Here is a 23,561-nt window from a genome sequence, read left to right on the forward strand (position 1 = left end):
AGCACTTTCTGGGTGTCAGACACCTGGCCAAGCATCTGTCAGAGAATGTTGAATGGAATCCCCACCCCCAGCCCCACAGGGCTGTTTTACAGGCAAGAAAACTGAGGCTGAAAAATTTTTTATAATAGACCCACAGCACGACTCCACCGGGTCTGTGTGACCCAGAGCCCCTGCTCTCTGCTTTCACCATCCAGTGAGTGTGGGGCCAGGACTGAGGAGGCCCCTGGATGGGATTCAGCCTGGCAGTGTCAGCCTGCCACACAGGGGCGTCCGATGGCTGCCTTCCTGTGGGGCACATCACCTTCACACACAGGACTTGAAGCTCCCTGAGAACCAGGACCACCTTCATCTTTACCTCTGCTTTACCCTGGGGCTCCCCGGGACAGGCAAGGACCCTGAGTGTCCAGCTCTGCTGGGCGATACAGACTGGTACATGGACTTGGCCAAGTCCCTGGCCCCTCTGGGCTTCTGGGCACCCTCGAGAGGAACCCATCCCAAGGAATCCATTCCGCCACGCCCAAACTGCAACTGGAATTTCTCTGGGGATCCATAATGAAGATACGGGCAGATATGGGTTATTTTCAACATTATCAAAAGCTCAAGAAAAAGTCTACATTTGCCCACAATCTGACATGGCCCAGGCAGGGTAAAACATTGCATTTCTTTGTTTTAGGCTAGAATTATGTCATCTCACAAAATTCTTGTGGGTTCACGTGGAGTAGGAGCTGATTATATTATACAGGTCTTTGATGAATGAAAATGAGGAAATGCATTTATTATTATTTAATCTATGCAATTCTTTCAACAGACCTATCTTTTAGAGCGTGGGAATCGTTGGCGGGACCGTAATAAAGGGAAGCATTTGAGGGTGATGGGGTTGGAAGTGTTGCTGGTGTAGAGAGGGCTGTGCTCTCCAGGATGGCAGCCAGTAACCACGTGTGGCTATTTAAATTTAAATTAATTAAAATTAAACGAAATTTAAAATTTACTTCCTCAGTCACACTAACTATATCTCGAGTGCTCTACAAGCCACATGTGCGAGCGGCTGCCATCTTGGGCAACCCAGAATGGAACATTTCCAACATTGTCGGTAGCTCCATTGGTCACCACCAGTTTAGATGACCCCTAATGACCCCAAGGCTTGACACGGGGGTGAAGGTGTCAACATATGGACTTTGAGTCAGACGAACCTGGGTTCAAGTCCTGGCTCTGCCTCCTCACCGCCCCCCCAACCCTCAGTTTCCTTATCTGCGAAATGGGGACATTAATAGCTGTCCCCTTATGGGGCTATTATAGTGAGGATTCAGTGAATCACTGTTTGTTTAGAGTTTAGCACAGGGCCTCAGCGCAGTCACAGCTTAAAAAATGGTGGTCAGCGTTGTCATTAGTCAGGTCCTCCCCCAAAACAGTGGGGTCTTCCTTCTCCGAGGTTGGGCCAAGCTGAGGCCTCTCTTCTTCCAACCCCCATGCTGCTGGGATAGGCAGGGTTGGCCTTCCTCCCAGCAGTAATGCCGTTGGTCCCAGCAACACCCCCACACAGAGCTCAAAAAGGACTCTCACCGGAGGCCCAGAGACACTGGCACCAGGAGGTCCCACAGGTCCAATGGCTCCTTTCACCCCTGGAGATCCCTGTGGAAGAGAGGGTACGAAGGTTGCCAAGGGCATTCCAGCAGGGGAGATGCATCAGACCAGGTCTTGGGCAGCCCTCTGATAGGCATTACTCAGCTCCCATGTGTCCTGTGGCCACTGCCAGGGCACTCTGAAGCCCTGCAGGCCTAGTGTCCAAGGGAGCAGAGGCTCACCTTGGTACCCTTCGCTCCAGCAGGGCCAGGCGGTCCTCGAGGCCCTGGAAGCCCCTGCAGATAAAAACACAGTTAGTTATCCCTTATCCTAGAGCAGCCCCTTTCCCTGCCAGCCTCCTCTAGGCCCAAAGCAGACATACCTGAATGCCAGGCAAACCCTGGGCTCCAGGCTCCCCCTGTAAGTCAAGAAAGGCAGACTGGGCCATGACTTCCCAAGCCAACCTGCCCCACTGGCCGACAGTTTGGGGTGGGGTGTCTGACAGCTCTAATACAGAAGAGTGCCTCAAGGAGACCCTGAGGCTCAGAGAGGTCAAAGCCAAGGTCCCCAACAGAAGCAAGGCCAAGGCTATTGCACGACTCTATTCCAGAGCTGTACCCTTGAGCATGTGGGAGAGGGCAGAGCTCTGTGGTTTTCAGGGTAGACGGGAGTGGGCAGCTGGTTAAGGAAAGTGTTGCTGGGGGCAGTGGGGGGCAGGCAGGAAAAGGAAAGGCTGGAGACTCACCTGGGGCCCCTGAACTCTCATTCCCGGAGGCCCAGGTTCTCCCTGAATAAACAGAAGGACAAGTCTTTCTTGAGATTCCTCACTCACCCTTGACGGCAACCCCAGCCCCTCTTCCTTAACCTCAGCCTTGACCCTCTTCTCGCTCTGTAGCTGATCTCCATTTCCCACTCCAGGCCCACTGCACCCATGTTTCTCCCCACCCTTTCCCTCACCCACACATACCTGCAGCCCAGGCCCCTCGCAGGCACACCTACCTGTACACCCTTCAGTCCTGGGGGCCCTTGAACTCCTGGGAAACCAGGCTGGCCCTAAAAGACACAGGTAGCCCTAAGGTCCCACCAGGGAAAAGGAAGAGAGAAAAGGCCAGGAAGGGAAGGACCAGCGCACAGGCAGCCTGAACTCACCGGTTTACCAGGCCGGCCCACGCCCTCAGGGCCTGGCTCGCCTTTGGGGCCAGGCTTCCCAGGCAGTCCCGCCATATTGGTCAACGTCCCCTGCAGGCTGGGGCAGGCAGTGCAGCCATCACCCTAGTCAGAGATGGGCACAGTCAGGAGCTGGTGAGCCAGGGCTAGCACCTAGGCCAGGAGGAGGCATCAGAAAGGGGATCTTTGTGCCCCTCTGAGAGCTCTGTCCCTCTGCTGCCCCCACCCCAGCCCAGGAAATCCAAATAGGCCTCTGACACTCCCAGCTCTCCCCCAGCCTCGAAGAGCTGAGGCGCCTCTGCCCAGTGCTTCTGGCATCCTCTAAGGCTCACGTTCATGCAACAAACTGTCTCCTGCCTGACTGACCTTTTCACCTTTTGGCCCTATGGGGCCCCGAACCCCAGGCTCTCCTGACAGTCCTGGCTGCCCCGTGGTGCCTGGTATTCCGGGATCTCCAGGATTCCCTGCATCGCCCTGTGAGGAGGAGGGTCAAGGAAGGCAGAAATGACCCAGCTGTGAGCAGTCTGCCTTCCTGGGACTTGCAGACACTCAAGAGCCCTTCGCTGGGACTGAGGTTGGGCAGGGAGTAGAGAGTGGGCACAGAATGAGCAGGAAAAGCAGGTGGGGAGGGCATCTGGGAGGAAGTGGTGCCCATCCATGCCCACTGAAGTTCTCTCACCTTCTGCCCCTTCAATCCACGCTCTCCAGCCTTGCCCTGAGGAGAAAGCATTTGCAGCACCCATTCACGCATACCGGACACTCCTACGTGCCTGGCACTGTGTTAGACCCTGGGGAATACAACAGTATACAAAACGGACCAAAATTTCTGCTCTTACTCGAGTGAAGGAATATTGTACAGAGTAAGAGAAGAGACTTGAGCCAGATTCCTGCCTGTGTGACCCTGAGCAAGTTACTTAACCTCTTTGGGCCCATTTCCTCATCTGTTAAATAGGAATGACAAAACAGCATAGGCTTCTACGCCATAGGGTTCTTATGAGATTAGATGGGCTAACACACATGAAGCTGTGCATGGCACATCACGCGCACTGTCAGTGTTTGTTGGCATTAGTAAAGCAGTAATAATAACAATCACCACAGCTGGAACTGACATTTTCTAAACACCTACTGTGTTGCTGCTAAGCACGTCACACGCACCACTCCTAGGCTTTACAACAGCATAGGAAACAGAGGCACAGAAAAGAAAAGGAACTCGCTCAAGTCAAAGAGCTAGTAAAAGGTAGAGCTGGACTTTGAACCCAGGACAAAGCAAAGAGAGGCCTGCCAGGCCAGCTCTCTCTGGGGGCAAAGGCGCTAACCCCGCCACACACTCCCATCTACTCCTCACTGCCCAGGGACCCTAGAGACCCAGGTGAGGTCCCTCCGCTCTCTTGAGCCCTGTCTGCATCCACTCTCCAGAGGCCCTGAAACTTACCTGCTTTCCTGGCAGGCCAAAGCCTGGAGGCCCAGGCTCTCCCTTCTCCCCAGGAGGGCCAGGCATGGCCACCACGTGGCTATCCCCATCCTGAGGCTTGGACAAGGCTGGACATGGTTCGCAAGGCTCCCCCTGCAGAGCAAGGACACAGGATTAGGGGGTCCAAGGCAGGCTTGGAATCTAGGGAGTATAGCCATGCCTGACATGGCAACTCTGCTATAATCAGGGGTCTTGAATGCCATGCTAACAGGTCAGCTGTGACCTTAGGGCAGTGGGCAGCCTTGGAGGGTTTAAAGGAGACTAAAATGAGTGTGTATTTAGGAAGTGGTGTGGGAAATGTCCCCAGACTCACCTTCTCTCCTTTGACGCCTGCAGGTCCAACTGGCCCTGGTGGCCCCTACATGATAAAAGCCATGTGTGATGCCCAACATCTGCCAGCGCCATGCTGGGGCACTGTCTCCAGGCCTGTCACCTCCCCGGCCATGGGCAGCACCTCACACCTTGTCCTTTTCTCAGAACTACTGCCAACCCAGGCACACTTACCGAACTGCCAGCTGGCCCTGTCTCTCCAAAATCACCCTGAGGGCAAAGCAGAGAACACGAGGTCAAAGTAGGGGAGGTACACAGGTTCTAGGACAATCTCAAACCTCACTTTACAAAAGTAGCCACTTAGAACCTCCAGACTACTCCTCATTTCCTGACTGGGGAAACTGAGGTCCAAAGAGGAAAAGGATTTCCCCAAGGTCCCCAGGGGAGTCTGTGGTTAGCTTGTTTCTGCCCTCCCCCGCAGGGTCTCCATGCACAGCATCTCAGAAGACCGGAAAAGGAAGCAGGTGTGGGGCAAGGGTACAAAGCTCCATGAGAAATGACAGGTGATTTGCCTGGGAGAGCTGTTTAAGTATTTCTCACACTTGAACACTTGTACACCCGTAGAACCCTCATTTGAATAACACTGCATCATAAGTTTAATGCTCTGATTTGCCTCCAATGCAACCATAAATCAAATGTTAACACAGGCACTAAAATCAAGGGACCCAGCCAAGTGGTGCAGATTATAGTCTCTGGAGCCACATTTCCTTGACTCAAATCCTACTTTTGCACCTAAACACCTGTGTGACTTTGGGCAATTTACTTGGCCTTTCTGTGCCTCTGTTTCCTCACTCATAAAATGGGAATAAAGGAATACTTACCCCATAAGGTTTTGGAAGGAGGAAATAAGTTAATACATGCACAAGCACTTGGAACAGTGCCTGGCACATAATAAATGGTAAAGAAGTGTTAATATTATTATTTTATTATAAGGTCATCTTGAAGGTACTTAATTGTTTTTAGATTATCAATAAATTAAAAATATAACACTATGGAATTCTCTTGGAGAACATGAGGGCTCTCGGAAATAAATTCTTTGACTCCAGTCTGCAAAACACTGATGAATCTATTTCACCATGAATGTACAGTTTGATCTCTTGTCTATATTGTCCCTATTCCCTACCCAGGGCTTCTCCCCTGTCTCCCTGCCAAGAAGCCCTGGTGTCCCTAACATCTACCCAGGTCTCACCTTCTCTCCTTTCAGCCCTGTTGGCCCTGGATCCCCAACTTTCCCCTGAAAAACAATCAAGTCACAGTCATGGCATCTCTCCAGTCCCACTCCTCCAAGACTCTGGGGATCCCAGTGTCCACCAAGAAAGAGAAAGGCCAGTTTGGAATTATAAATCCCACAGCCCTGCAGGTGGCTGGGTGGTTATTTTTGTTACACCGCTGGGCATTCAGAGGTTCTAAGAGGGAGTTCTGGAGGGCGAGTAACCGGAGGCAGTGAAGGAATAGAGGAGAAACCGGGCTGCAGGCCTGACACACCCGCCTCAGGGCCTCCCTCCAGGTCTCTATCTTGAAACTCAGGGCCTACGGAGCCAGGAAGGCCACCATGTAGCAAGGATGGGCTGGACTGGGCTGAGCTAGGAGGGAGCAGTCACTCACCGGAAGCCCAGGCAAACCGAAGCCAGGGAGGCCCACATCTCCTTTGGCCCCTGTAAAAGGCCCAAGATGCTGGGCCCCCACAACTGAGCTGCAGGACAAGCAGGACTCCCCCTGGGGAAGGAAGAGAAGGGATCGGAAAGGCTCCCAGTAGCCAGAGCACAGCAGCCAGGGGCTGGGGTTTCCCTCACCTTCTCTCCTTTGAGGCCTTGAATGCCAGGGTCTCCCTGCAGGGAGAAAAGGTTTATGGGCTGAGACTGGGTGTTTTGGAGCACTCCAAACTTCCTAGCCATATATGAGGATAGCAATGTCACACATCACAAACACTTCAGACACCCAAGGGTTTAGAGGGGTCAAAGTCAGCACCCCAGAGCCAGAGCTCATCAACCCATGTAACGGATGGAGGAAATGACTAGACTAAGCCACCCCACCAGAAAGTTCCTATACATACCCGATCACCTTTTTGTCCAACAGCTCCCAGGCCCTCCTAAAAGAAAGGGTCTGTGAGGGAATGGGGCTAGAGGTCTAGGCCAGGACCCTAACTCAGCCCTGCCTACTCCTCTCCATCACCCCCAACCAACACCCAATCCGAGGAGGAGGGCGCAGCCTTCCTTGCTCACTATAAGGGCTGGCTCTACTCCTGCTTGCCCAAAAGGCATTTTAGCAGCTCCTCAGGAAACTTGGGAGGTTGCCATAGAGACCAGAGGTAGCCTTCTAGTCCAGCCCTAAACTCTATGGTTCAGCTTTCACCAATGAAGCTAAGTGCCTAGACACTCTACCCACAATCTCTCTATGGCCATGAGAAGTACCCAGTCCCTCTGCCCAACTCCTCTCTATGATCATGCGTCCAGGTTTTCTTGTGGAGCCCCTCAGCATCCATCCTGGGCACTTACCCTGGTTGGTGCAGGATTACCAGGTTCCCCTTTGGGCCCTGGCTTTCCAGGGAGCCCCACAAAGTTCTGGAACCCTTCAGGCAGTGTTGGGCACACTTCGCAGGGGTCACCCTAGCAGAAGGGAGAGACCATAAATGGACAAGGTGAAGCCAAGACTCTGGGGAAGACAAGGAGCTCTAGACATTGGGTGGGCCAGCACCCTAGCCCCATCACAGCGTGCACAGCAGGAACACTGGAGGGACTTTCTGTTCAACTGACTCATCTTTTCAATTTATGAATCCTAGACATCCTCACGACCAGACATCCTCATGACCAGACATAAGAAAGCTTTGTGTCCCATTTACAGATAGGGAAGCTTGCCATAGTCATAAATCATGTGAGTGGCCAAGGAGGGATTTGAACCCAGCTGAGTGACTCTGCAATCAGGCTCTCTATTGAGTAATCACACATGCACACTGTAGGGACAGAGAAGGCGTGGGGGTGCCCTGAGGGAGGTCTAGCATCCCTGATCACAGGGCCCTCGATGCTCAACATCATCTCCACTTAGGCTCCACCCCAACCCAGCTGGAGACTCACCTTCTCTCCCTTCAGCCCAGGCACCCCTGGCTTCCCCTGTAGGAGAAGCAGTAGATTAGTGCCAAGGCAGAGGGGCTGGTGCTCCAAGAGGAGGCCCAAGGACCTAGCTCTACCCCCCCACCCCACCCCCCGGAGGCCTCGATAGAGCAGACCTGGGTATAGTGGGCAGCAGCCCCCCACCCTCATCAAATTGGGGTCACTCACAGGTTTCCCTCCAGGACCTTCCTTTCCTGGTGTCCCAGAGCTGCCCTGCAGTCAGAAGAAGGATTAAGGGGGAAGCACCTGGCTGTGACCTCAACCCATTCACCCCTTTCCCATCCAGTCCCCTCTCTGGATGGTAGGACAATCTGCCAAATCTCCCATCTCCTTTTGGTCTGTTTGATCAGCAAACGCTCTCTTCCTGTACTTCTCCGTGTCTAACCCAAGTCCTTCTGGATGCAAAAGAAAGGAGAACATAGGCCTCTATGTACCCCCCTTCCCTCATGTAGCAGGTTCGGAAGTAATCTGAGCGACCTCAGAGGAACCACAGCAGACAGACAATTTCCAGGGCTTTCTGCTCATCAAGGCACAAGGCCCTAAAACAAGCTCAGGCCCTCCAGGCCCTCCACTAAGGCCACGCTGGTCCTGCCAGACTTAGGCCTGCCCTTTCCCATGCCTGGAACACAGCCCAAGCCTCCCACATTAGCAAGCACTGGGATGGGGACCCTCCCCACCAAGGGGCCTGGCTAACTGGAGCCCAGCCTCCTCGGTCAAATGCTTGGCCCCTTCCTGCACATTCCCATCACCCCAGCTACCCCTCAGCCCCATTCTTCTTCCTCCCACCAAGCAGGGGGCACCCTTATGCGTCCATGCTCCAGCCTGTGCTTACCTTGTCTCCCTTAGGGCCTGGTGGGCCACCTGGGTCCCCCTGAGGGCAGAAACAGTATCACATAGAGGATTCCCAGGGGCCTTGCATTACAGAGAAATCTATTCTAGCCCCTTTCCCTGACTGGGACCCAAGACTGGGCCTTATCTCCCAAACCCTGGCCAGGCAGGAGAAGGGTCTCTGAGGAAAGGACAGCAGGAGGGGTAATGGGTACTCACCGGGGTACCAGGAAGTCCTATCCCAGGGGGCCCAGGTTGGCCTGGGGGCCCAGGCTCTCCTGCCAGCCCCTCAGGCCCAACAAAGCCAGGGTCTCCCTGGTCAGACATGACGTGGGCGTGAGAGAGCTGCTGCCTCAGCCTGGCACCCACTCTCCGCCCCACAGAATCCACAACTCACCTTCTGCCCTTTGGGCCCCATGATGCAGATCTCTCCTGGCCGGCCCTGGGAGCAGGTTGCAAGGAGGGTGGCGTGTAAGAATGGCCAAGGCCTGGTACCTCCCTGGGACTGCAGGCCCCAGTGGAACAGGTACAGACCCACTGCCCCTCCCCAAAGCCAGACTCCACCCGGTGTCCCAAGGTCATCAAATGTCAACCTCAGAGCATTGGAGGTCAGGGGCTCTTAGGCAGGGAGTCAGGGGGCCCCCTCCTTGCTGTGCATAGCCCTCCCCTCCCACGTCTCTGTTCTGTCTGAGCAAGAGTATCAAGTGGGTCCTGATGGTTAAATCCCAGCATTCCAAAACCCTGCACTTAGGGATGTGAGGGGTGTGGTGGAGAGGGACCCAAGCACCGTACATCTCGGCCTGGCTTTCCCATGGAGCCCTTGATGCCTCCGTCTCCTCTCTCGCCTTTCTGACCCTGGAGAAGGAAGAGACAAAGTGGCTGGGGTTGAGGGAAGGGGCTGGAAGGACCTGGGCAGCTCCATTTTGGGCAGAGACAACTCCCTTCTAGACCTGTGGTCTCTCTGAGATTAAAGGGCTTCAGTTATCACTGGAGGGTAGACAACAGGAAGAAGGTCCAAGCCAGCCAGACTACACACTCTGGGGTCCGTGGCATTTCCTTCCAGGTCTGGTGGGAATTTGGACATGATGGAGTAACTGGGGGGGTTAGGAGGTACTGCCAGCTCTGTGCCCAATGACACCATCCTCTGGGAAGGCTTCGGACACCTCTCTCCTCGTGTCTGTAGGACCCACAAACCTCCCTGACACACACATCCTCCAAATTCAGGCCCATTACCTTCTGGCCTGTAGAGCCCGGTAGTCCTGAGGGTCCCTGAGATGCAAAGACAAAAGAAGGGGTGAGAAAGGAAGCAGAGCCTGGGCCAGGACCCCACTGCCCCTACTCTACCCCTGCTCCCATACTCACCAAGGCTCCTGACGCCCCCTTCTCGCCCTTTGGGCCTTCTGCACACTGAGCATAGAGATTAAATGTTAAGAGGGGCCCTAGGTTGGCCCAGGGTCACCCTGTGAGCTGCCGAGGGCAGAGTCCCTTCCCCAGGGCTGACCCCATATTGATCCTAAAGTAGGCCTCCCCTCCGGGTCTTACCTGAAGCGGGGCATCCGGGGAGATTTGGACACAATCATTACCCTAGGGGTAGAGAACAAGGGATGAGGGGTAGGGCTCTGTTTTGAGGAAGATGGGCCTAGGAATCCCACAATCCCAGGTGCCCCTAGAAAATAGAGGCTTCCATACACCAACCCCTAGAAAGACCATGGCCCTCATCCACCATTTGGGCCAGGCTCCAGGTTTTCATCCGATATGATCTTATGATGGCTCACCTCCTAGCCCACCCCCAGGGCACAGCTGGGAAGGGTCCCGCAGCAGGCATGGCTGAGGCACTTACCCGGGCTCCCTTCTCTCCCTTAGGGCCTGATGGGCCAGGCAGGCCCTGCTCACCTTTCCCTCCCTGTGGATGAGACCAAAATCAAGGCTGGGAGCAGAGGGGGCACATGGGAAGACTCAATCTGGTCCTCTCCATCTATCCATCACACATGGGTGTGCAAATGCCTGCAGACCCACCCCAAGCCCCAGCTCAACCCCCACCACACACACAGCACATGGATTCCATATGCATTCATCCACATATCCACCCCCAAGCCAAAAGGCTATATCGAACAGAGGGTATCTCTTCCCCCACACCCCTACCCAAGCACACTAACTCACACGCAGCTCACCCAGGGGCACGTGGACACATGCACATGGACACACATGGAGTGGCAGAAACCCACGATGGTGAGAGTCAGGCCGCCTGAGTTCAAATCTCACCACTTTAGTATGTGACTTAGGGCAAGTCATGAGATTTCTGAGCCTCAGTTTCTTCATCAATAAAATGGGGTTCATGCCGACACCCACCTCAAGGTGTGATGCGTAGGTAGAGTGCTCAGCACAGAGCCTGGCACTGTCAGCACTCACATGAAGGTGGCCCCAAGAATTACTTACGAGCACACACAAGCACACGACCTCACATTCACACATGCACTGCCTACCCCATCACTCACAAGCTCTGCAGTCCTGATAGGTCCACAAATGTATGGGTTTTGCCCTCAACACCACTACAGTGGTCTGCACACATGCAAGCATGTGTCCAGAGATGCATGCAGCCACACCAACACATCATCGCTCTGACACACCTGTCATACATGTGAGTCTAGCTGGGCCTCAGTTTTCTCTGAAGTAAAATGAGAGTACCCAGCTCACAGGATGCTTGAGGGGGTCCAGGAAGGTAACAGATATGCACATGTGTGGCCCAGAACCTGATGTGCAGCAGGGCCTCTGAAATAGTGCCTCCGAAAAGGGTAGTTTTTAACATTCTTACACATATACAACCCCCACTCTCCAAACACATGCACACACCTAATCACTCCACACACATTTGGGCTCAGGTAGCCCCAATGTAAACACAGCCACAGGGTCATATTCTGTGGCATGTGATGGGACCACTCAAGAGGGAAAGAGAGTCTTGTTCTCCATCTGGGACTCACCTTGAGGCCAGAGGGACCGATTGTGACCTGAGGGGACATAGGAGAGAGCATTATACCTCAGAGAGGGAGGGATAACCAAGGGCCCAGAGAGAGCAATCGATTTAGCCAGGATCACACAGCATGGCAACAGGACCAATAGGCAGAATTTCAGCCCCTTCTCTGCCGCTCAGGCCAGCCAGCAGGCTGACTACATCCTAAGGCTGTCAAAGTTGCAGAGGAGTCTAACCTACCTTCTCTAACCTGCCTGGCTTTGGCTAGCTCCGCCCTCCCAGTTGCTAGCATAACATAGATGCTCAGTTGCCATGGTAACCCATGCACATCTGGGGACTATCGGCCTAACCAGATTTGGTGGGGGACTGGATGGAAAGAGGGACAAGCAGTAGAGGGGGTACTTTCTGATTTTCCCTAAGGTTGGGGGGCTTAGAGCTGAGGGGAGTCAGTGTTGTGCCTTTGTGGACCAATGTGGCTTGTCAACTCACAATGTCAGGCCTTGGTAAAGTGGTGACTCATGCAACCCATGGAAGATACACAGCTGGGCACCAGCTGGGCTTGCACTGAGCCCCTTTCTCTTGTCCTTCTGGCCGCCCAGAGGGAGGATGAGCCAGGGCCAGCTAGAGAGGGAGGGATAGGAGGGGAGGCCTTGAGCTGACATGTGTTTTTGGGACCAGTGCTGGGCTGTGTCACCCTGAGCCCTTCCCCTTATTTAGTCCTCCAAGATGATGTGGGAAGTCCTCAAGCAAGGCAGGCCTTAGTCCTTGTGGGGAGTGCAAAGCTGGGACCGGCAACCAAGGTCCTGATCCTGCTGGCTACCGCCCCATCCCCATTCCACCCTGGATCCCAATACATTGCCCAGATCACAGGGCACGAGGCTTCCTTCCACGCAGCCTCGCTTGGTGGGGATGGGGGTGGGGGTCAAGCCCAGCTCTGGGTGATGCGCAGGCAGGGAGTTTGAAAGTGCACAAAGACCCCCTTGTCCGTAACCAGGAAGCTGTCAAGCCAACTTCTAAGCAACACCCACTCCCAGCCAGTTCCCACCCCACCCTGCACATCCCCTATTCACTCACATTGCTTTCCCGGGCACCATGGACACAGGGTGGGCACTGAAAGGGAAGAACAGGCCAGAAGGTTGGTTCTGAGGGCCCAGGACCACCCTCTCCAGCCATTCCTCCCCCCACACACACCAAGCACACAGACCATCACATGTGTCCTGGTGGAGTCTGAGGGAGCATGAGGATAGGAATTCTATCAAACAAGCCTCACTCTTCAACTCCCACCCACCCAGAGCCAAACTATTCCTCAGCTGAGGTAACTGAAGCACAGAGAGGGATAGCACTGGGCTCTGGATCACATAGCATGTCAGGGCAGAATGAGACCCATAATCCAGGGCCCTGTGGCCAAGGCCTGGGCTCTCCCCATGATGCCGATGGCCATTTGCTCTCAACTCAGTAGAAGCATCCAGGACCCAAACCCCTGCCCTCCTAATGAGAGGCAGTGGGCAGACAGGGCCCAGCATCAGGCCCTCCAAGTATTCCTAGGAGCTGTGTAGCTCCTCGGCCTAACATCCCACACCCTCATGCTCAGATTTCAGAGCCCAAAAGCCTTGTCCAAAGGGTTTATGCTGGCATCTCCTCAATCAAGCTTTTTTTCTAGTCTAGATAAGAGGCTTACCTCATCGGAGGCTGTCTCCTGACGGGCCTGGGAAGAGAGAGGGCATGCGGATGGGCAGGGAATGCAGGAGATGAGGCACCTTTCCCCAAGAACCACCAGGAGTGGGTGCCCATCATAGTGCCGGGTACTGGGTCTGTCTCGCCCCCATTCATCCTTCCTTCTCAAAGCTAGTACCTACATATCCTAAGCTTTGTCCAGGAGTGGGGGCAGGTGGAAAGAGTATGGGAATGGGTCTCATACAGACAGCATGAAGGGCACACAGAGGGCACCAGGGCCTCCTCCCCCACCCCACCATCTCTACCTTTGTTCCCTTTTCTGCCTTCTGGTTGATTCTTCCCGTCAGCTGGGCATCCACCTGGGCAGACAGAGTAAGGGGGAACTCTTGAGGAGGGGGCAGTTCTGGGGCCCATGCTAGAAAGGAGCACTCGGACAGGGGCATGGATCCCAGGTACCGCCTCAGCCTAACATCTGGTACCTCCCAGTGCATCAAGAGCCAGCTCAGGCCCCTGGCACCCCACGGAGCCCCCTCCATTCCTCCCCACCCACGTGATGTCGGAGAAAACAAGACCATGAATCAATGAGACCCTGTGTTCCTGCAGCCAAAGGCTGGGCACAATGCCCAGTGGGGGAGGGGCTGAGGGAGGAACTGGGCTTCCCTGCCATCCCTAAAGAACCTGCGCATGGGCAGGGCAGCTGGCCATGGTGCTGGGCAGAGAACCAGCCCGGCACTGACTGGGGCTGGGACCAGGAGAGTGAGCAAGCCCTAAGGGAAGTAGTGTGGCCTGGCCTCTGACCCCATGTATCCTTGTCCTAGAGAAACTGCTTTGGGGTACAAGCTTCATCCTGCCCTCACCAGAAGGGTCTGGGGTGGCATCAGTGAGGGTCTGGGTAGTTCCACATCTAGATGGGCACAACTCTCAATGCCAATAGGCAGGCAGGAACAAGGTCACCCTGTGAGCTGTCTCTCTGCCTTCTTGAATCCTATAGGGACAGTACACAAATAGGCAGGGCTTTCAGTGCCCTCCCTACACCAGGCACAACTGACCCTGGGGTAGACCTCGGTCAGGTCAGGGGAGGGGAGTCTTACTTTGCTTGCTTGTGCCCATGTCCGCCTGTCCCGCCCACCCACCTTGCTGTTCTGAGGCTCCTCCAGGCAGAAGCAGCGGGTGTAGACCTTGCCCTCAGTCTGTGGATTGATCTCGATGAGCTCATTGCTCTGGGTGTCCCGGCGGGCCTTGGAAGTCTCTGGGGGGCACTGCCCAGGGTGGGGGGAAAAGCTGGGTTCAGTACAAAAAGCAGATCCCCACACAGCCACTCATCCTAAGATCTCTAGGCATCTCCTTCCTTGTCCCCTATCTCCACCACACTGTGCCCCCGGGCAGTGCCCCAAAGGCCCCCTCCCCCAGCTGTGCTGGGGCCAGGCCACTCACCCCTCCCGGTAAAATCTCACAGCAGCCCTCCTCCAGCACAAGCTCCGGGTCACAGTAGATATGTGCCTGCTGAAGGTCAAACTGCAGGGGACACACAAATCAGTTCCACTTCATTTTCACACAATTAGCTCTGTGTCCTGGCCCCCAGTGAGGCACAGAGATGGCTCCGCCCCAGGATCTGACTTCAGAGAGTGTCCAGTCTGGCCTGCAAGGCCGTCAGGAACATAGCTGTCACCAAAAGCAAAAGAAAACTGTACATGCGAGAAAGAGGAAGAGAAGGGAGAAATCTTAGCTTGGGCTCAGAGGAACGGGGGAAAAGGTGGTTTCATTCAAGCTGGGCCTTGAAGGACCAGCAGATTTTCAACAGATGGATATGCAAGGAAAAGCATTCCAGGTGGAGGCAACAGCGTAGGCAAAAGCAAAGTACTAGGTGTGGTGGATGACCAGGATGAAATTGACCAGAGCAGAGCTGCGTGGAGAGAGATGAAGATGATGCTGCAGACCTTTATAGGGACCAGATCATGAAAGGCCTTGAATGCTAGGTTAATATGTTTAGGCTTCATCAGGGGAGCAATGGGGAACCATGAGAGGATTCTGAGCAAGGAAAGGAGCTAGTCAGATGCAGATTGCAAGAGCCTGACCTAGCACTCACTGGGACAGGCTTGCCCTGCTCAGCATCCAAGCCCAGAAAGACATGACCCACAGGCTGCATGGGTCGCCGGGGCCCCAGAGGCTGGGAGGAGGCTGAGGTACAGTCCACATGTACGGAGGCCACACGCTCCGCCACACTCAGCAGCAGCTTGTGCCAATGCAGGTCGAAGAGCTGGGGCACTGAGAAGATGCAGGACACAAAGTCGCCATCTTGGCCCCGGGCCCGAAGCTCCAGGCTCTGCTCTTGGCTGTTGACTTCTAGGGAAATCTGTGTGGAATTGGGAAAGATACAGGACAGAGAATCAGAGCCCCAGAGCCATAGCATGGCAAAGTTAAGGGCCCTCAAGCTCACTTTATAGGAGGGGAAACTGAGGCCTGGAAAGGAAAAAACACTGCTTGGGGTCGCAGAGTAGGATGTCCTGACAGAATGAGATAGATGCTGATGGGGTAGGGGTGGCCTCGAGGGCGGGCACAGAGATGGAGCAGGGAAGCCCCTGAAATCCCAAACTGGCACAGAAATTGGACTGGACTGGTACTGCTCAAGGCCCTAAGAGCAACGAGGGTGAGAGTGGGGCTCACCTGTGGATACCCATCTTCATCAGTCACTTGGAACAAATACCATGTGTTCTGGTGGGTGCGTTTCTTCAGCAATAGAGTCAGCACCAGGGCAAACTCATTGGGGAGGCCCTGAGGGAACACTCGTCTGGGGATAGAGCAGAGAGGGTTCTCTGAGGCTCAGGAGGGAGACCACTAGCTGCCCATCCGGGGCCCTCAAGACTGTTGCACCTGCACGAGATACATGCAGGCCCACACCTCCAAACTGACACACACCTATACACATCCATTCATTCTACAGACATTTCTTGAGTGTCTACTATGTGCCAAGTGTGAGTCTGGCTGCTGGAGATGACAGTGATGAAAACAGAAAGTGCCTGTACTCATGGAGCCTTCGAGTCTGATGTGGGTGGGTGGGTGGGGGATCATAAATAAAGAATCCCCAGATGATTATTTCACCATCTTACAATCATGGTAAGTGCTTCCAAGGAATTCAGGATGCCCTGGGGAGAATAACTGGGCCCAGGGTAGGAGGAGAGAGACTGAACAAATACGAACAGGGTTCGGCAGGACTACAGAAGCAAGAAAGAAAGAGGAACATGTAAGGAGATGAGGCTTGAGAGGTAAATAGGAGCCAGAACACCCAGGGACTTGTGGGAGTCTGGACTTTATATGTGAGGCTGTGTGCATGCATACACGCACACGCACACACACACACACACACAGCCTCTTGCCAGGTTCCCACCCCCCATCCTGGAACTCACAGGATGCAGACCTGTCCCCAACCACTGCTAGCCAGAGATAGAGGAGGGACAGAGAGCGGGTCTGCCAGGCACCTCCTCTCTGCCCACCCTGCAAGCCCCAGGAGTGGGGACCAGGTTAACTCCTGGTAGGGGGTGGGATAAAATGACACGCAGGTGCACCGGGCTTAGCTCCATATCCAGAGTTGCTGGGGAGTGTGGCTGAGGTCAGTATCAACTCCCCGTAGTCACTCTGGGGCCTTTACCGTGTGGGCTGGGTGAGTGAGGCCGCCCCTAGTCGCAGGATGAGAGGCCCTTTGGGGTTACGGATCTTCTTAATGGCAGATGTTTTCATGAGGCTGAGTCGGCGAATGAGGTTGAAGCCTTCAGGGGAGACACCAGGTGAAGAGCTCAGCTGGGCAGGTGAGGAGGGGTACAGGCTACTCCAGGAAAAACGTTAGGCGGGGACAGCAGGATGAGACAGACACTCACCGGTCACATTGGTCGATAAGTCGCTTCTGTGTTCTAACTTGAGTCCTTCTTGCTGTGAAGGTGGGCAATGCTCACCTGAAAGAGAAATTGGCCGTGAGATACTCCGTGGGCTCAGGCTGAGGTAGCTGCACAGCCAGGCTCTTGGGGATCCTGGGAAGGAGCAAGTTCATAGTCCCCACTCTAAACCTTTAGCCAGGCCGTGCCTCAGGCCAGGTTTCACCCCTTGCCTTCTGACCCTGACTACCCTAGGAGCCAGGAGGACCCTCGGTATATAGATAGGAAGACTGAGGCCCAGGGATGAGGCCTGGCCCCAGGCTACAGAATGAGTTCAAGCAGAGCAGGACCAGAACCCCTAGAACCCAAATCTCCCAAGGCCAAGTCAGGGGCCAGGCCAGCAAGAGAGAGAATGAAAGCAACTCTGGGTAGCTCTCGAACTCAGATGGAGTGGGGAAGCTGTGTGCTCCCTCCATGACATACACCCAAGTGGGGAGCAGAAGAGAATTTCAGGGGTAAGGAAATGTCAAGCTCACACACGCTTGTATTATACACAAGTGCATGCGTTACAACTGGTACAAATGTTCTCAGCAATGGTTTGGGGGCCACTTCCTGCACCCAAAGCAGACAAATGGGCCAGACACGGGTCTGGCTGGGTCAACAGACTGACTTTTCACTTAGACCACCACCTTGTGAAACATCGAGAAGAAACTGAGGGCCTGAGGGAACTACAAGCCTAAGGGAATAATTAAGGCCTTAGGGCTCCAGACAGGGTCTATCAAGGGGGCAAAGACTCCTAGAAAAGGCGATTGCTTAATTCAGGTCTCCAAAATCCTGATGGGACAGGTGGACACCATGGGCCTGCCTCTTCCCTAGGCCTGATTGAGCAAAGTGTTGGAAGTAGTGCTATAACAGAAGTGATAGAGGCTAGAATCAAAAAGCCCTTCCCATCAATGCAGATGGGGTAGCTGGGGTAAGATGGTGACTACAGCTCCTAGAAGCTGGACATTGTACTCCCTGGCTGCCTGGCTGGAAGAAGAAATCCTGGATCTCTAGGCCTGGTGACCCTACTAGAGTCTCCCTCCCCCAAGTCTGGCCAGGAGGATCATCTTCAGCATCGGGCAGCAGCAATGGGTGACTCACCCCTTGGCAATGGGCCCAGATTCCTTACAGATGTTGAAATTCCCTGCTCCATCCCCCAGGGGACCCGGTGAGAGAGAGGAGAGCAAGGCACACGTGCACACATATGTACACACATGACCTGTAGGAAGTCACATGCACCAGGGTGCATACCCCTCCCACATCTGAACCCTGGTTTTTCTGCCTTCTTTGGCTGGATTTGGGTTCTAGGATTTCTATTTCTGCTCAGCTAAGAAGCTGAGCTACTGAGCGCAGAGGGTACCCAACAAGGCAGGGCAAATTGCCCGGTCAACTTCCTCTGGCTTTGGGCCCTGGAAAGCTGCACCCACTGTCTCATCCAGTGTCTGGGCCTCAAGGAGGGCCTTTTATATGAAACCCAGGGCCAGCCTTGGAGGAGGAGGAGCCTGTGGACTGGAGGATGAATTCTCCACCATAAAAAGGAGTGGAACAGCCTGTGCCTCTTTCAGAATGAAGCTATCTTCTGCAGAGAGAGCTCACTGCTGTTCCTCCCCACCCCACTGGCCTTACCAGTACTCTGTGCACAGGATGGGTTTATGTATTAGGGAGGGGGGTTGCTCTCACACACAGAGACATAGGAATATGTGCAGATGCACAGAATGACTTTGAGATATAAACACAGAGAGGCCCAGAGAGAGACACACAAATATACAGACAGAAATACACACACTCCAGCTCACCTCGCACAGACTCATATGTGCAAACACCTCAGGCTACCCTGGACCCAGGCCCCAGACTCTCCTATAAACGCCCACATGGTCCTGGCACATGGTCACATACGTGCACAGGACCCCTGCACCTCAGGGAGCCAGTCACGAGCCTATGGCACTCTGAACGTCATGTGTCATCTCACCTGTATTTGCCCCATGGCTGCAGGTAGCCCAGAGACCAAGCAGCCACAGGCCAGAAGCCCAAGATGCCCACATCCTGGTCCAGAGAGGTCGGCTACAGCCGCAGCTCCTGAAATCACAGAAACCAGGAAGTTGGATTCCTGAGCTCACACAGCACAATTCCACATATAGGTAAGTAGTGGCCAGCCCAGGGGGCCCAGACTCTGGTACTGAGGTGGCAAGAGGTCTATCCAGGCATCAGTCCCTCTAAGAAAGGCCCAACCACAGGCATTAGGTTAGGATTTGGGCTGGGGTAATTTTCAAATTCTTTAACCACCGGTATGGCACACACACCAATCAACCAGAACAGAATGTTGGCTGGACCTAGAGTCCAGGAGGCATCTAGCTATGCCAGTGGATAGTTGCTGAATTGAGGCGAAGTCTAGAGGATCCTAGAAGGCCAGGTCAATTGGGATGGCTTGAGACAGAGGGTATTTACCAACACACTTGGAAGTATTTCAGTACTTAATCAACCTATACGCCATATTGGTATATACTTGCCTGGTGCCTGGCTAGCTACAACCAGCTCAGCCAGGAGGCCCTGTCAGGCACCCACAAGGTCAGGGGCTGACAACTGAGCTGAGTCTCCTGGAAGGCATCACAGGGTTGTGTGTATGCCAAGCAAGGATCCCCCATGGGGACAATGGGCGGGAGAACAGGTCACCAGGGCTCAGGACCTTGTTGCCAACCTCCTGTGCTGATGGATGCTCATCTTTTAGTTTTATTAAACCCTGATGGATGGACCCAGATAAATCAATGCGGGCTCAGCAATCAGCCAGCAGAGCCATACATCATCTAGCCTCCCCTGAGACAGGCAGCTCACGCACACACACACACACACAGAGTCATGCACGTGTCAGCATGACACACACAGATATATATAGGCACATATATGTACACACAGACACACGCATGCCAGCGTATGCATATAAATTTATTTGCACACAGGCAAGCTCACAGTGACGCGTTTACCGATATACCCAGATACACTAGCTTGCACATACACACGTGCACACAGTCAGCCTGTGAATGGCCTTCCTGTTGGGAAGTTCTTATGCAAGTCTGACCTCATTCCTTCCAGCTATAATGGAATTCTATTTCTCCTCCCTCAGTCCTGGAAAGAGAATAAGAACAGGAAGGACCCCCTCACCTCAACATACTGGAAATATGGCCCCAATCCCCTGAGACAGAACTGTTCCTCCACCCTACTCATCGCCCCTCATTCTAGTGGTGTGCACCTCCCATCTCTCAAACATTGTCCTGGCTTCCCCATCCTGCCAGTCAATGGAAGAACTGCTAACTGTTGGAGGAATGTGAATGCGTGTGGAGGCGTGAACATTGATGTGCCGTGTCGCCTTCCTGCTCCTAATCTCTGGCTGTCACTCCCCTGGCCCCAGCCAGAGGAGGGGGCCACAAGGATAGAAGAAGAGAAGCTTCCAGGAAGATGATCCCACCCCAATAAAAGGCACAGATTTGGGGGCGGAGAGAGTCAGAACTGGGATGGAGTTTAGAGTTCATCCAGCTGTAGAGAAGGTAATTGAGATCCAGAGAGGGAAAGCCACTTTACCCCAGAAAGTCAGGGGAAGAAGGAGCCCTTTACCCCAGAGCCTGGAAACAGCCCACTCCACTTCCACTTACCGTGGCTGGAGATTCCCCCACCTCACTGAGTAATCCAGGCAGCCCAGGATAGTCAGCCAGGAGAAGCAGGGCCTGGGTTCCTCAGGCCCGCTGGGGGGTGGTGTCTTCAATCCCTTCTGGCTGGCCTTGGGTCCCAGCTTCCTGGGTCCCGAGCTCTTGGGGCTGAATGCTGCTAGGCTTGCGAGCCTGCCCCGACTGCCGGCCACTCCAAGTGGGGGAAGACGGGGAGGTTCCAAGGGGCTGGGGACTAGCCAGGGCCTCCGCTAATGGAACACAGCTGGACCCGCCCGCCAGGCAGGAGGGCGGGAGGGCCAGGAGGGGGCTCGGCAGCCGGCAAAGGCAGCGGACTCACAGCCCAGCTCCTGGCCTGGCTGTCCTCCCGGCCCCGCCCTCCTACTTCCCGCCAGGTGAACCAGTCAGCCAGCCAAGCAAGGCGGGACCCTGCCTGCCCGGAGCTGCCCGGCAAGGGGGTTCCAGGGGCAGGCGGGTGGGTGGGGAGGCCGGCCCTTTAAAAGCCAAGCATGGAGCTGGAAGGGGCCTCCCCCGTGCCACCCCCTTTCCCTTCCCTGGCTAGGCCTCCAGATGGCTTGGGGAGAGGAGTGAAGACCCTCCCCCCTAGTTCCATGGCACCCGGTGACGTGGCTGTTGCCCAAGCTGCCTTGGTCAGCTTTTTCCAGTTTCTTGGCCTCACATTTCCAGTTAGTCTGTTCCTTGGTCTGTCTGAACTTGGAGGAGGGCACCCCCGCAAGGGGGATGCTAAATTAACCCCTTCTGCTCTGGGCTCGTTCCCAGAGAAGGGGAACCCCTTATTCTTCCTTACCCCAGGAGGTTAGCAGGGCGCCAGTCCCTGTCCTCTGCTCCAGCTCTGTGGCTTCAAACTTACTATTTCACTTCTGGCTCCATTTCTCTCATCTGGAACATGGAATAATGACCTATATACCTCACAGGGTTGTTGTGAGCAGGAAAACGAGTTAAAGGCTATAAAAATGCTTACTACAGGGTCTGGCACAAGAGAGGAGCTCAATAAATATTCACTGTTATGATCACTTTTACTGTGAACCAGGTGGGAGGTAGGGGTGGGTGAGGGGGTGAGGCTGGATTCCAGCTTATACCCAGCAATGGAGAGGTGTCGCTTTATAACCAGGACCCAAGGAACCAAGAGGAACTGGGGTTGGATGAGAGACTGGACTTCTGAGGAGAAAGGAGCAGGTAACATGTCCAATTTTGTCCAGAGGGAGATGACCAAGGTGACCCTTCCAAGGGTCTCCCTCTGACAGCAGCAAATTTCTGGGCACCAAGGCTGAGGAGCTACGAAGAAGTAGGTTCGAGAAGCCCGTGAGTGGTAGGAATGGGTGTGGGGTGAGGGGGAAGCAAACGAAGTGCCCTGATTTGAGGGGCCTTCCTATAGAGGCAACATGGTGGAGCCCTGGCCCTGTGGCCCCATCTAACCCGGATTTCCCGCCTCCAGAGCCAGAGGCGCTGAGTCAGCAGAAACCTCAACTGTGGCCACGGAAGCGCCCCCACTGTGGTCCCTGCAAGGAGCCAGCCCAGATGTGGCTACGACAGTGGTGGGGCCTGGGAAGTGCTGAGCTCAGCAGGCGGGAAGTGGAAGGGGTGGGGATTTCTGGATGCTTCTCTGGCCTAGTGGGTGTGTAGGCATAGGCCCAGCCTGGCCACAGGGGACTGCCCCAGAGGTGGGCACTCGAGAAATAATAGGCAACACAGCTAGGTCAGGCTCTGTGTTAAGAACTTCATATAGGCTAATTCTTTTAATCCTCACCACCACCCCAGCCGGGAGAATTCTATTCTTCTTCTCACTTTACAGATGGGAAACCTGGAGCATAGGAATAACATAACTTGTCCAGGATCACATGGTTAGTGGGTGGTGGAGCAGGGACCCATGCCCAGCTAGCCTGGACTCAGAGTACAAGCTCTTCACCACCGTGCCATCTTGCACAACTCCTACCCTCTCCCCATTTATGCTCCAGATTCTCCCAGACAGGAGGGCATGGTTAAACCCAGAGCTGGAGGGACCTGATAAGGGGGAGTCCAGAGACCTTCCCACACCACCCCAAGGTGCTCACCGGAACAGCCAAGCCTGAGGCACACCCTAAGCCTAAATACACTATCATAGACACAGTCTACAATGTGCCCACACCCTTCCTCCCTCTGACACATATGTGCACACATCAAGAAGCATGCAGTCAGCTATGCCCTCTCACAACACATTCGTGTAGGCTCCACATGCACACGTAAGCACTTATGTTCATACAGACACATGCGCACACGATATTCCTCCATGTAAAGACACACAGAGACCTGTGTGAGCACAGACGAATCCACAGAAATATATCTTTGGACATACTCAGACTCAGGTACGTAAATCTCAGAATGCATGCACACAACACTGCAGGTACTTGGATATGCACACGTGTGCACACACAGACATGCGTGTACAAAAACACACTTAGAAACACACGCATGTGCCCATGAGCATATACGCAAGCAGAGAAACCTGCAGACCTACAGCACATACACAGCTGGCCACACAGACAAGGGCGGCTCCCACAGAAACCCCCACGAGACATGCACACACTGACACACGTGCATATGTGCATGCATGCAGCGAGGCTGACATTTACATGCAGTCAGCCCCAGAAAGCCCGCACGCCAGCAAGCAGGGTATCCCTTAGGGCTGGGCTCAGTGCCCTCACCCCAGATGGTGTTGCTACGAGGTAATCAACGCTGCTAATCGCCACCAGCTGCCCTAGAGCCTGCCCGCCGCTGCCGGATTGGGCTACCAGGGCCTTCAGGGCCTAGGGTAATGTGCCCAGATGTCGGCGGTGTCCAAGGGCCCGGCCACCACACCATCCCAGCTGGCCACTGGGGAATCCCGGTCTGGCA

General features: G+C 54.5%; 1 protein-coding gene across 5 annotated transcripts in view; it reads right to left on the reverse strand.

The window, feature by feature from the left end:
- The window catches only part of COL16A1 (collagen type XVI alpha 1 chain), a 49,330-nt gene extending 28,123 nt beyond the window's left edge, over nucleotides 1-21,207 (reverse strand). For 3 of the 5 annotated variants that reach the window (XM_016150393.2, XM_016150392.2, XM_036231168.1), the window contains exons 1-38: nucleotides 20,087-20,104; nucleotides 18,983-19,089; nucleotides 16,978-17,052; nucleotides 16,752-16,869; nucleotides 15,770-15,893; nucleotides 15,192-15,458; nucleotides 14,540-14,620; nucleotides 14,239-14,364; nucleotides 13,411-13,464; nucleotides 13,110-13,136; nucleotides 12,506-12,541; nucleotides 11,442-11,468; nucleotides 10,304-10,366; nucleotides 10,006-10,047; nucleotides 9,826-9,870; nucleotides 9,697-9,732; nucleotides 9,256-9,318; nucleotides 8,861-8,905; nucleotides 8,683-8,778; nucleotides 8,468-8,506; nucleotides 7,804-7,848; nucleotides 7,600-7,635; nucleotides 7,024-7,134; nucleotides 6,582-6,617; nucleotides 6,322-6,357; nucleotides 6,134-6,244; nucleotides 5,718-5,762; nucleotides 4,703-4,738; nucleotides 4,512-4,556; nucleotides 4,160-4,291; nucleotides 3,407-3,442; nucleotides 3,094-3,201; nucleotides 2,710-2,832; nucleotides 2,560-2,613; nucleotides 2,306-2,347; nucleotides 1,943-1,978; nucleotides 1,803-1,856; nucleotides 1,561-1,629 (exon numbers count right to left, since the gene is read on the reverse strand). In XM_016150393.2, coding sequence (XP_016005879.2) covers nucleotides 1,561-1,629; nucleotides 1,803-1,856; nucleotides 1,943-1,978; nucleotides 2,306-2,347; nucleotides 2,560-2,613; nucleotides 2,710-2,832; nucleotides 3,094-3,201; nucleotides 3,407-3,442; nucleotides 4,160-4,291; nucleotides 4,512-4,556; nucleotides 4,703-4,738; nucleotides 5,718-5,762; nucleotides 6,134-6,244; nucleotides 6,322-6,357; nucleotides 6,582-6,617; nucleotides 7,024-7,134; nucleotides 7,600-7,635; nucleotides 7,804-7,848; nucleotides 8,468-8,506; nucleotides 8,683-8,778; nucleotides 8,861-8,905; nucleotides 9,256-9,318; nucleotides 9,697-9,732; nucleotides 9,826-9,870; nucleotides 10,006-10,047; nucleotides 10,304-10,366; nucleotides 11,442-11,468; nucleotides 12,506-12,541; nucleotides 13,110-13,136; nucleotides 13,411-13,464; nucleotides 14,239-14,364; nucleotides 14,540-14,620; nucleotides 15,192-15,458; nucleotides 15,770-15,893; nucleotides 16,752-16,869; nucleotides 16,978-17,052; nucleotides 18,983-19,089; nucleotides 20,087-20,091 — 2,631 coding nt within the window. In that variant the 5' untranslated portion in view covers nucleotides 20,092-20,104. Of the gene's footprint in view, nucleotides 1-1,560; nucleotides 1,630-1,802; nucleotides 1,857-1,942; nucleotides 1,979-2,305; nucleotides 2,348-2,559; nucleotides 2,614-2,709; nucleotides 2,833-3,093; nucleotides 3,202-3,406; nucleotides 3,443-4,159; nucleotides 4,292-4,511; nucleotides 4,557-4,702; nucleotides 4,739-5,717; nucleotides 5,763-6,133; nucleotides 6,245-6,321; nucleotides 6,358-6,581; nucleotides 6,618-7,023; nucleotides 7,135-7,599; nucleotides 7,636-7,803; nucleotides 7,849-8,467; nucleotides 8,507-8,682; nucleotides 8,779-8,860; nucleotides 8,906-9,255; nucleotides 9,319-9,696; nucleotides 9,733-9,825; nucleotides 9,871-10,005; nucleotides 10,048-10,303; nucleotides 10,367-11,441; nucleotides 11,469-12,505; nucleotides 12,542-13,109; nucleotides 13,137-13,410; nucleotides 13,465-14,238; nucleotides 14,365-14,539; nucleotides 14,621-15,191; nucleotides 15,459-15,769; nucleotides 15,894-16,751; nucleotides 16,870-16,977; nucleotides 17,053-18,982; nucleotides 19,090-20,086; nucleotides 20,105-20,657 lie in introns of those variants that run through there. The other 2 variants (XM_016150391.2, XM_016150390.2) reach the window with 2 other exon arrangements.
- Between the last annotated feature and the right edge of the window lie 2,354 nt (nucleotides 21,208-23,561).

This window comes from Rousettus aegyptiacus, unplaced genomic scaffold, assembly GCF_014176215.1.
Source record: "Rousettus aegyptiacus isolate mRouAeg1 unplaced genomic scaffold, mRouAeg1.p scaffold_m13_p_1, whole genome shotgun sequence".
In the NCBI taxonomy this organism is placed as follows: domain Eukaryota; kingdom Metazoa; phylum Chordata; class Mammalia; order Chiroptera; family Pteropodidae; genus Rousettus; species Rousettus aegyptiacus.